Genomic DNA, 11,868 nt, shown 5'->3' with positions numbered 1-11,868 from the left:
ATTGTATGAACCTCATGTATCGTATCAAGAATTTATAATAAAATAAAATTTACAGTTGCTGAAGAAGTCCCAATAAAGGGACGAAACGTCCAACTTAATCAAACTAAGTTCTACTTCTTTTCATGTCCAAGTTCCCTGTAAAATTTTATCATTAAAAATTGTAATTTTGGACGAGAGAAATACTAAATAAATTAGGTTTTATCTTTTTATTTTTATTGATGCCAAGAGGATAATAAAAAGCGATCAGTTTTCTATCGGAGAATCTTGACGAATCGATCGAATTTATTTCCAAGATTAAAGAAAATATTTGCAAGACTATAACTAGTGACTTTCGCGAACTCGTCGAAGGGTGGAAAACGTTTGAAGAGAAGCGGTGCCCTTATGGGAAGCGAACGTAGGTATCGTACCGTAGGTATCATACCGTAGGTATCGTACCGTTGGTATCGTACCAACCGGTCCTGCAAAACGCTCGAGGTCCGAGCTAATGGGAGATCCGGATACTGTTTCAATATGGCCGGTGAAGAACGCAAAGGGCACCGACGACGATCGCGTCTCTTTCTCTCTTTCTTTTTCCTCTCGCGGCACAAGAACTCGAGAGAGCAGGAGAACGAAGAAACAATATTGTCGATGAGTAAACTCGGATCCGCGCATTCGTGACCATAGAGCTCGCGTTCTGTGCACGTCCTTGGATAACATCGAGTCTGTCGGTTCTTCCCCTGGAGTACGTTCCCAAGTTCCTTCTATTGGTTCTATTTGATTTACGGTGCTTCGCCGGAGTCCTTCGGAAATTTATTTTTTAGAGAAGACGAACAAATTCGTTGAATCGAACTCTCAGGAATATCTTAATAATCATTATCTTCCTAAATATACGGATATTTACGCAGCAAGGTCATCGATCTTATATAAAAAGAATACAAAATAACGCTAATTAATAAAAAATGATAATTAATCGTAGAGTACTATTAGGAATTTATATAAAACTGATAGACAAGTAGATAATTTTAGTACGAACACCTGAAGAATTGATTGAATTCAACTTCAAGGTTATCGACGTTATAAAAAAAAAAGTTGAAACAATAAAATGATCATTTTTTAAACTATGATGTAGTATATATATATACTACGCGATAAAACTTGACTCGGATCAAACTCTGACACTTAAACGGTTAATTTTAGAAGAAAGATTGGAAAGGAAACAAAAATGAAAACTTTGATGTATTCCCGAAAATTGTTACGAATCGTTAAATTAATTTTTAAAGATGCCACTGCGTATGTCGATATGTACAACAACGTGATGAAGAAAAAATAGAGAGAAAGAGAAAATTGATCTCTGTGAGAAATCTGTCAAATGGTATTCAATGTACACGACAAAATGGAATTTGGATCGTCTAAATAAGGGTTTAAAAGGGGTGAAGGGTTCGTAGAGTTGGTACAAGACAGAGAACTTTCGTCTTTCGATGGAATCGACTGTTTGCCGACGGTAAAACAGAAGGAGGATAAATGCAAGAACATCTTGCTGGACAAATGAAATCTTTTCTGGCTATTTTTGGTATCCTAAGCAAATACTATGAAAGAAGATATAGGACGAAGACTGTCAGCGGACGAAGATCATTTTGAAAAAAAAAAAAAAAAAAAAAAAAAAGAAGAAATAGTCACTTCGATTTCGGAATAACTACCCTTATGTAAAAAAGAAAAAATACATTATCGTTGTGGTGGCACATTTACAAATAGAATGAAATAATCGAGCTTTGTTTGCTCGTAGGATGAACGTCGAATGATCATCTCTCTCTCTCTCTCTCTCTCTCTCTCTCTCTCTCATCGAAGGGGGGGGGAATCAGTAATGACCGTAATATAAATCCATACGTTCAACTTAACGTCTCACATTTACAACGAGAATAAATTTCAAGTTGGCTTAATACCAACAGACTTATTCCATCGTTGACGACATTTCAACTTCATTGGCTCGTTCATTTAACAAAATAATCATTCACAAAATAATGAAGTATAAAAGAAGAAACATATCTTCTAAGATATTTAAGCAATACCGAGGACATTAATTCGATGTATGAATCTTGAAATAATTCTAGGATAACGAGCTCGTCCTAATGAAATTTATTCGCGGGATCAAAACGTCGGAAGGATTCTTGTCGAATATCGGGGGTACAAAGAGCAAATTTACAAAAGGGTTCCCGGCCCGAGGGTATAAAGCCTGTCTACGAAATACAAGGGATTTCCGTCGATGGCGACAACAACGAGGACGATGACTAGAACGACTATAGTGTTGTGTTAGGATCGCCACGTGTAATTAGGTGTTGATAATTGAAGCCGTTGAGAACTTAAAGGCTTGACCACTACACCCTCTTCCTACACGCATGGGATTACATGGCTCAATGTCCATCCACCACCGCCCATATTAGGTAATATGAGTACGTCCGAGGTGTTCGATATTGAATTATGAACGATCTAATAATCTATGATAATCTACTATGATCGTTTTTACGATTTAGACTACGGTAGAGAAAAAGAGAGAGATAGCAGCGAGGGAGATAATATTTTAGAAACGTTTTCAACAAATTCTTTTCTTTTCTTTTTATAAAACGAATAATTATATACAAACTAGTTATCTGATAAAGATAAGGATAATGTTTGTTGAAAATAATTTGTAAAAAAATATTTTCAACTTGTTTTAGTAAAGAAGTAATTAATATGCTATTAGAAAGATTTCATTAAGAGATAGGGTAAACAAGTTATTATCACAAGCTATGCAATCTAAAGGATATTGTACGTAACGTAAATTACATTTCGATTAGACCGAAACGAGTGATTCTACTTTATGGTTAAAAACGTGAGTAAGAATATGTACCAGAAAGGGTACGAGGTAAAAAGATTAGAGAGAGAGAGTGAGAGAGAGAGAGGGAGAGGAATAAATTTTGCTCGCTAATTCCAATGCAAACAGTATGGTACGAACGTGTCACCACAACGTGACACGGTAACTCATTTCATCTTTTGTGCTCTGTTTATCATCGTGATTCCTGTATGGAAATCATTGGAGCAGCAAGCCGAAATCCCTCTCGTCTCGACTCATTCTATCTCAAACTCGAAAAGTATCTACTACTCGAAAACGAATCTCAAGCCGACGGACAGTGGTTTGACAAGTCTTTAGAGTATACGAGAGGTGTCAAATGTAACACCACCCTGCCAACTACTGTCGTACATAACTACGCACGATCCAAACGTCTCTTTTTTTCTTTTTTTCTCGCGTGTCTTTTGCTTTTTTCTTAAACAAGAAAACGCCTCGTCTTCTTCTTCTTCTTCTTTTTCTTATTTTCGTTTCTTTTTCTTATTCTCGTTTCTTTTTCTTTTTCTTGTTTCTATTTTGGTGGAATCAAAATAATCGAATAATTTTGTGTAGCGATTAAAATAAATTCAATTCCTTCCTTACCCGACATCGAACCGTCGTTTGGATGCAAATGATGATTATTGTTTGTTAAGGAAGCGTTGTTGTTGTTCTCGCTGCCTGGTACACCGCCAGTAGCCGAACAAAATTTTCCACTTTCTAGTACGTCGTGATCGTGCATACAAAAAAGTCCGTCCTGTCTAAGGGCGAATTCATCGCCCGGTAAAAGCTTCCTCATGCAAGCTGAACAACGAAAACAATTCACGTGGTAGATCTTGGTCTTTGCCCTCATCACGTACTCGTTCTTGCTGAAACACTGACTGCACTTGTCGCACTTCGTACCGAACAATCTGAAACGTTTCAAGATGAAAATTCATGTTAATACATACAGTACGTAAGATACACTTGTATTATTCGTAATTTCAATCGACAATGAGAAATATTTGGATAACGAATGTATGGAACGTAGTCAGGTATCATTAGCATGATCGATTATATTATATCTATAAAGAAAGATTTCTGATAGAATTGATGATGTCTGAGTTAAATTGGCTGGTTGTACCGTAATTGGTAGTTGCGTTGGCGTCGACAATCCCTATTGTTATCGTCACAGTTAATATTAAATTTGTAAAAATCCGACAAACCATATGTACTTTATATTAATGATAGAAACAAAGAAATATATAAGTATATAGATAAATTTTTTCAAGAAAAGTCATGAATTTTAATCATTTTCTTCTTTCGAGAAATAGATAGACAAGTTATCGGATTTGTTAAAGCTATCATGAAAATGCACATTTATCGTTCGATATTCTCATACACTTTGCGAATATGGCTTACGTAGTTTGTAGTTTGCGCTAGAGCAGGCACGGGTTGTTGAACGAAAGCGAGAGAGAAAGAGAGAGAGAGAGATAATATTTATTGGCGTGCATCCTAATCTCGATAGCATCCTATGCTCTCTCCCTCCCTCTCTCTCTCTCTCTCTCTCTCGCTCGTTTCCCATAAGTTATGATACACTTCAATATCTGATAGTGCATAGCACGAATCGCACGGGTGGCTGTCGGTGCACGCTCATAATCCGACCGAACGTTTCGCATCGACTCGAAATATATGACTCGATTGGCTAGTATTCTGACCCGATCCTACAATAACCTTCCTATATTTTCTGATATATCGTAATATCGTATAGAAACGAAACATAAACAAGCGTGTACTACACGCGGGGAGTGTTATTTATGTTCGCGTGTTATGGCATTCGCGAACTTTGCATTTAGAAAATCGATTTTAAGGGATGAAACCGAATATTATATTAAAATATTCTTTGTAGGCGTATATAATCGCAAATTCATAGTCGGATGCGAGGAGGAATACGATAACTATCGATACATTTTTCTTTGCTAATCAGAAAAAAAGGGACGACGAATTTTTCTTCGATATTCGAAGTAGAATCATCGAGTAGCTACCGAAAAATCGTGAAAAAAATTGAGCTCGTTCCTCTCGTTTTGACTTTTGAGACTAAGCGACAGGGACAACAAACAAGTTAACCGGCGAATGTCATGTCTTGGAGAGAATTCACCGGAGTCGACCGGATACGCCAGTCTCTCTCTTCTTCTTCTTCTCTTCTCTTCTCTTCTCTTCTCTTCTCTTCTCTTCTCTTCTCTTCTCTCTCGTTCGGCCTTTCCAAGGCGTTTCGACGTTTGACGGATCAATGCAAATAAACGGCCTGTCCCCGAGGGAGAAAAATATTTGGTCCACGTCGAAATCGTACCTGCTAGAAAAAAAGACGGCTACGGACGGGTAAAAAAAGCTCAAGTTGCATTGCCTCTAAAAATTACTCCGCGAGTGTGTACGCCAAAAAAATAAAAAAGAATACCGAGAAGAAAAGTGACATAAAAGATCTTTGTTTTTTTTTTATCGTAAACAAATCGACGTAGAAATATCCGGACGAACGAAAGATAGGGGGGGGGGAGAGAGAGAGAGAGAGAGAGAGAGAGAGATTTGTCTGCCGTCGTCGAAAGCTTCGATCCGTCGTCGGATTTCATTCTGCAAGCTCGGCGCGAGCAACGTTACTACACTCTCGTGTTTTTTCTATCTTTTTTTTCGTTGCAGTTGCACGCGCGAACTGTCCGCACATGTTCTTTCGTCTCGAACACATTGCATACCTACATGGCAACATTACGCGAGGATATGGAACGAGACGAAGACGAAAACGAGACGAGACGAGACGAGACGAGACAACTTTTCGTTTCGTTTCATTTCGTTTAGTTTGGTTTGGTTTGGTTTTTCGTTCGGACGAAACAGGACGACTCGATCGGAGTTTATATGGCGTTTGTTACTCGTTGCTACGGGTTCACAGATAAAAATACTTCCCAGTCGTTCTCTTTCTCTCTCTCTTTCTCTCATTTCCTTTTTTCTTCTTTCTCTCTCTTTTATTCCTCCAGAACGCGTTTCTTTATTCCTTTTCAATCCCGGTTAGCCTCCTCGGCTACGTCCTATCGCGTGTTACCAACATATATATGCGTACGTATGTATACATGAATGTATCTATGTAGGTGTGAGTAAAGGAGAGAAAGAGAGAGAATGTAGCGAGTTCTTAGTGACAAGAAGGACAGTTTTGCATTAATTACCATACCGCAGAGTTCGATCGGGATTCGAGCGTACGCCTTCCACCTTTTTCCTGGAATTCGTGAACGCGTATCTTTCTCTTTCTATTCTTTTTTTCAAGACCGCTCCAGCAGCAGCAGCACCACCACCACCACCACCATCACCACCGTCACTACCACCAGCAATATTACCATCATCACCATCGCAACAACAGCATCAACGGTACTACCATAGGCAGCAACCACGAGTTTTATGACGGCGGATCGTAAAAAGGAAAAATACGAAAACCGATAAGGATAAGAAGAAAGGGATAGCGCGTGTTTCGTCGAATAAGAATTTCGTGGAAGGATCTTTTAAAGGGTTGGGCGTCAGGGTTTCTAACTTTCTCCATTTTTGTTAGAGAAAGAAGAACGTTGTTTGTCTTCTTTCGTGAAATGATTACTTGTGCTGCTTATTTTGATTTTTTATTTTTCCGCTCACCTGACGTAATCTCCCTTGCAATAGGTCTTCCCGTCGCGAACGAAGCAGGTGCAATGCTCGTCCAAAAATTGCTGACACTCGGCACACTTCAAACAGGCGGCGTGCCACTCGAGATTCGGTGCCACCCTCAAAATCCACTGGTCGTGAATTCGGCCCCCGCAGCCAACACAATGGGAGCTTCGCCCTTCTGAAAATCAACAATATTTTTCTATTCAAATTTCTTCCCAACGAGGTATTCAAAGATTATAGGGGTAGCTATTCATTTTTATTTTTCCACTCTTTCCTACGGATCTTAAGATTAGAATGAATTATCTACTTTTACTTTATTTGTTAATTGAATCTTGTAAAACCCAATATTTTCTGGCGTTCAACACAATAATCGAATGTGTACGTGTGAAATATTAGTATAATTAAGCAAACATTAACTGAAATACGTTACATAATTGAATAAGAAAAATCAGAAAAATTCGTGATTTTTATAGACTCGATAATTAAAATGTTAATATTCTCCAACGAGTTTTATTACTTTCCCATTTATGTTTGATCGATCGTTATTGAAATTAGAAACAACTCGAATAAGAAACGATCGAATTGTGTATTCCGTCGATTGGACGGCGATTAATGATGTAATTGAGTGTCACTCACGTATCGATTATCACGAACAAGTTTTCTTCCTCCGATAACAGCGACGCTTTAAACGAAACAAAATGGAGGCCGAGTGGAAGAGAGAAAGGAAATAAGCATGGTGAAAAATCATGAGATCGATATTACAATGAAAGACACGATGATTTATCGAGTCGCAACACTTTTTCAACACTTTATTACTCTTACATTCGATCAATCGATTTAATTAAATGCTCGCGGGTCATCTTTTAGGAACTTGCTCGATCATCGTACTCGACTACGATGCACCGACAGAATATCATTTGATTCATCAATTTCTCGAACGTCAACGAATTTTAATCTTTTTTATTTATACTTTTCTTATACTTTATAAATAAACTATAGCATGTGCTTTTCTTCAACTCCGCCATTACGCGAATCGATAATTCCCTTTGCTGGAAACAACTCCTACGATATTCTCTTTATACGTTTCATCAAAACGTTATTAGATTATACGAATGTTTGATATTCACTATTTCACTCGTATTTTTAAAAAAATGGATCCCCTCAACGGATCCATTCTTTAAACTCGTGGTCTCACACCTACACACTATTCAAATAAACTAACATATTTATTGAATAATTATACGATATCAAAGATATAAATTACAATAATAAGAAGAATACCTAAAACAATAAAGTAGATATTATTCCAGTATGTCGTGGTGAGAACTGTCACGATATACAACAACACCTCTTTACAATATTTCATTATTCTTCTAAATAACAATTTTTCAATGATCTTTCGTATGAACAATATTTAGACATGTCAAAATATAATTCACGAACTTTGAACTTTTCAATGGGAGACGTCGATGAGAAAAATAACAAAACCAAAAATAAAATAAAATAAAATAAAATAAAATAAAATAAAATAAAATAAAATAAAATAAAAACGAATAAAAAAGCAAGGACAGAAAGACACCATACACTGAATCGATGTAAAAGGAGACACGATTTATAAAGAGAGACAGAGAGAGAGAGAGAGAGAGAGAGAGAGAGTGAAAGAGAAAGAGAGAGACAAACAGCTCGGAAAAAGAGAAGAGAAGAGAGAAAGACGAGAAAGATAGAGCAATCGACTAACAAAGAGAAAAAGAGAAAGAGAGAGAGAGAGAAAAAGAGTGAGAGAAGATAAGAATAAGAAGATTCGAAGAAGGAGATGGTGAAACAGGCACAGCATCGACAGTGGTGGCTGCGCCACTGCGGTCGACCGCTTCCGAAATTAGCTGCCGTTTTCTCGGGACGCGTTTGCGCGTCCGCGTTACCGAAGAAATGCCGACGAGAAAGATAGACTGAACAAGAAAAAGGATATACAGAGAAAGTGTGAGAGAGAGAGAGAGAGAGAGAGAGAGAGAAAGAGGAGCATACAAGGGTGTAGACATGGGCGGTTCTTGGTGTATGAAAAGGGGGCTTTGAAACTCCGCCCAGGGGAAACCGGATGCCGAAACTCCATCGGAGTCGGCGCCTAAACGTTTCTGCGCGAGTTTTGCGCAGATTCCGGAGACAACAAGACGACTGACCGATTAGAGAACAACCCGTGTCTTCTTCTTCTCTGTCATACGTGTTTTTTAACTCTGTCGATTATTTTCTCTCTAAGTAACTTAAGTTGGATTGTATATATATGTATCATCGGTTTGTGTTCTTTTTTTTTTATTTAGAAAATTATTCGTTGTTTTTTTTTTTTGGAAGTTGTGTGATTCTACTCGATCTTACGACGATTCACTCTAATGGTGTTGTTGGTACGTATTTGAGGTGAATTTTCTTTTCTTTTTTTACTCTTGTCATCAATTTTCAAATTAATTGCGTACACGCGAACAAATTTGGTGCATCCATTATTACATTCGCTTCATATTTTTTGCCTTCTATTTCTTTTACGAGTAACGCTAATCCGTGTGTAAATTAATAAAGATTTTAATATTTGTTCAGTATAAATTATATTCTGGTGAATGTAATTAAGGAACTCGTTATGATACTAGTTTAGACTAGTATTTCAAATGGTATTTTGATATCGCACCGATAGGAAAAGAATGACAGGACGGTCATTAGTAAATTACGTTTCTCTCCCCCCTCTCTCTTTCTCTTAAAGATACCAAAAAATCGTATTTTTTGTTCTCTCGGCGATAGGATCGAGCCGGTTTTGTTTGGAACGTAGAAATCGTGTATCTTTTTGTGGATACCGAAACGGTCCGCGAGTTTTCTTCTCTTTCTCCATGTCAACGCGTCTCCGTAGAGTCGGCCGATAAAAAAGCCCGACCACCACCAGAGGATTCTCCGTAGTCGGGACCATTGAGCACCACCATATCCTATACAAAAAACGTAAAACGGTCTGTTTCGGATGCTGTGTCGTCATAAATTCACGCGACGACGTCTGACGATTTGTACGACAACTTTGCCGAGCGTACATTCCTTTTTTTTTTTTAAACAACAATATCACTCCCTTTCTTTCCCTAACAAATCTTTCAAAGAATCAACTAGATTTATAAATACCAAAAAAAAAAAAAAAAAGAAAGAAAAAGAAAAAACATTTTTATTCTAATTTTATTCAAACTTATATTTAACTGAAAAAGTCATTAGATGTATCCGATAATTATCTTTCCAAAGCATCCTTGCGGGGTACACCAAACGAGCAAATAACCAACTGGCCGTCCACGTGCTTCGAAATAAAAAAAAAACAAACAGAAAGAAAAGTTAAATGAAAATGAAAAGTAAGGCCCCGCGTTACGCGCGTTCTTCACTATTTTTCTCGCCTATTCGATACAGTGTTAGAGAGGGAGACGAGACTATTTTTTTCCTTTCGAATGGAACGCGTGCGACCACCATGAAAATTCTCGAGACTGTTCGGGATAAGGTCAGGAGTGTAGAAGGAAGTAAAGAAAGAGAAGGAAAATACACGAGTGTATAGAAAGAGAGAGAGAGAGAGAGAGAGAGAGAGAGAGAGAGAGAGGGAGAGAGAGAAAGAGTTGGAGGTGCGAGGGAAGAAAGGAGAAAAAGAGAGACGAGGGCAAGGTCGGTCAGGATCAAAGGGATTCGGGTAAGGAAAGAGAGAAAGAAAAATATCATCCTATAAGTGTGTACCACGTGAGTGCAAGAGAGAAAGAAAACGCGTTGGCGTCCCATTAGCTTCCAGAGACGACCACACCGCTTCGTATCTCTCTTTCTCTCTCTCTCTTTTAAATCTGGTCGTGCGTACGAGCATTACACACATAAATGTATACATATATATATATATATATATATATATATATATATAGTTCAAGGGTTGTACCACTCGTGTAGTCGAAGCTTCTTTACGCGCCGCATAAATAAGGAACATCCGAGTATCCGAACGCGTACTTATACTCCTCCTCCTTCCTCACCCTTCCAGACAATCCTTTTGTATTTTCGTTCCGACGAAAACTCCTCCTTATTTTCTTTGTACTACGTTGTAATAATAATTATTATAAAAGTTTATGCATTGCAGATAATTTTTCTTTCGTCATTTATTATTATAAGATAGGTCATTTTGTTAATAATCGCATATAACGTGTTATTAGAAATTAAATGTAAGAAAGTAACACTTGGTTTATCCTACCATAAGATTACTATTTGCATATTCTTACACGACTCATTCAAATTTGGATGGATATTTCAATCGACTTATGTATTTTATTAATATGTCGTTATTATTAATAAATGAAAGAAAAGTAGTAAAATGTATGGGAAAAAATGGATAATCAACGTTAGGAGATTTGAAGGATTACCATAGCTTGACGAAAGTAGATCTCAAATTTCACGCGGGTAGACTGGATTGATCGGTAGCAAAACTGGATTTTGGTGACACGCTGTGAAAGGATAATAAAATTATGCGAGTAGAAGCCGCCTTGTAGGAAAGAAAAAAAAAAGGAAAAGAAGAATTCGAGAAAGGTAGAAAGAGTGGGGGTAGGCACGGGTGCTACCGGTGGAGAGAACGTGGGTGGCGAATTGTTACTTTTTGTTCGACCGATATCTTTCCGATCTCTTTTTCCTTTTTTATTTTGCCTAAACCTTCTTTCCGAGAAAGGAAGAGAGACGAAAATAGTAAGACTCTCTCCTTCGAGTTCCACTATGGAAACGTTTGCAATGTTATGAGAACGATAACGATGAATGATGAATCGAATCGATGTCGTGATAAACGATAAGGATCTTACAGGGAAATTAATCACGAATGATCGAGAGTGAATTACGCCGAAGAATACTAATTTCGTGCGAATGCTAAAGGCTTCGATACGATCAAAATGATATAAAAGTTGATTCCAAGTATATTAGATTGATATCCTATTTCTACATAAGAATGATTTAAAAATACTTCAAAAATGAATACGAGTACACATGGAATTTTTGTTCGTATAAGACGAAATTGATAACAAGAAAAAAAAAAAAAGGAAAAGAAAGGAAGGGAAAGGATAAGATTGGAGAAGTATACAGTTATCGATAAAAAAAAAGGAAAAGGACGAGGACGAGGACGAGGACGAGGATGGTAGAGAAAACGGCGCCGGGTCCTATGTCGAGGATGTCTGCTTGGCAGTTCAGAGGCGCCGACCTGGTGTCCCACGGCGTTCGTTTGGTATTTCATTAACACCTCCGCTAATTATTTCCCTTTTTTTGTCCAGCCCAGCCAGTTTCGTAGCAGGATCGGGAATGCACCTTACAAGTCGCGGCTCTCGTTTCTACCATACAAGTGTGTTCGTCTTTAAGTATGCGTGGCT

At 37.8% G+C, this 11,868-nt stretch overlaps 1 protein-coding gene and 1 long non-coding RNA gene across 3 annotated transcripts in view; one reads left to right on the top strand and one right to left on the bottom strand.

The window, feature by feature from the left end:
• The window catches only part of LOC106789450, a 12,981-nt gene extending 6,389 nt beyond the window's left edge, over nt 1-6,592 (top strand). The window contains exons 4-5 of the long non-coding RNA XR_001381991.1: nt 6,123-6,361; nt 6,506-6,592. This is a non-coding gene — a long non-coding RNA (uncharacterized LOC106789450). The remainder of the gene's footprint in view (nt 1-6,122; nt 6,362-6,505) is intronic.
• Nucleotides 1-7,992, bottom strand: part of LOC106789447 (insulin gene enhancer protein ISL-1) — a 13,626-nt gene extending 5,634 nt beyond the window's left edge. The window contains exons 1-3 of one of the 2 annotated variants that reach the window (XM_014753643.1): nt 7,772-7,992; nt 6,482-6,668; nt 3,443-3,747 (exon numbers count right to left, since the gene is read on the bottom strand). In XM_014753643.1, coding sequence (XP_014609129.1) covers nt 3,443-3,747; nt 6,482-6,668; nt 7,772-7,856 — 577 coding nt within the window. In that variant the 5' untranslated portion in view covers nt 7,857-7,992. The remainder of the gene's footprint in view (nt 1-3,442; nt 3,748-6,481; nt 6,669-7,771) is intronic. The other variant, XM_014753644.1, reaches the window with a different exon arrangement.
• Between the last annotated feature and the right edge of the window lie 3,876 nt (nt 7,993-11,868).

This window comes from Polistes canadensis, unplaced genomic scaffold (assembly GCF_001313835.1).
Source record: "Polistes canadensis isolate GaletaPanama2010 unplaced genomic scaffold, ASM131383v1 scaffold_183, whole genome shotgun sequence".
NCBI lineage: Eukaryota > Metazoa > Arthropoda > Insecta > Hymenoptera > Vespidae > Polistes > Polistes canadensis.
The sequence above is the reverse complement of the archived record's forward strand: the minus strand, read 5'-3'. Positions and strand labels throughout refer to the sequence as shown.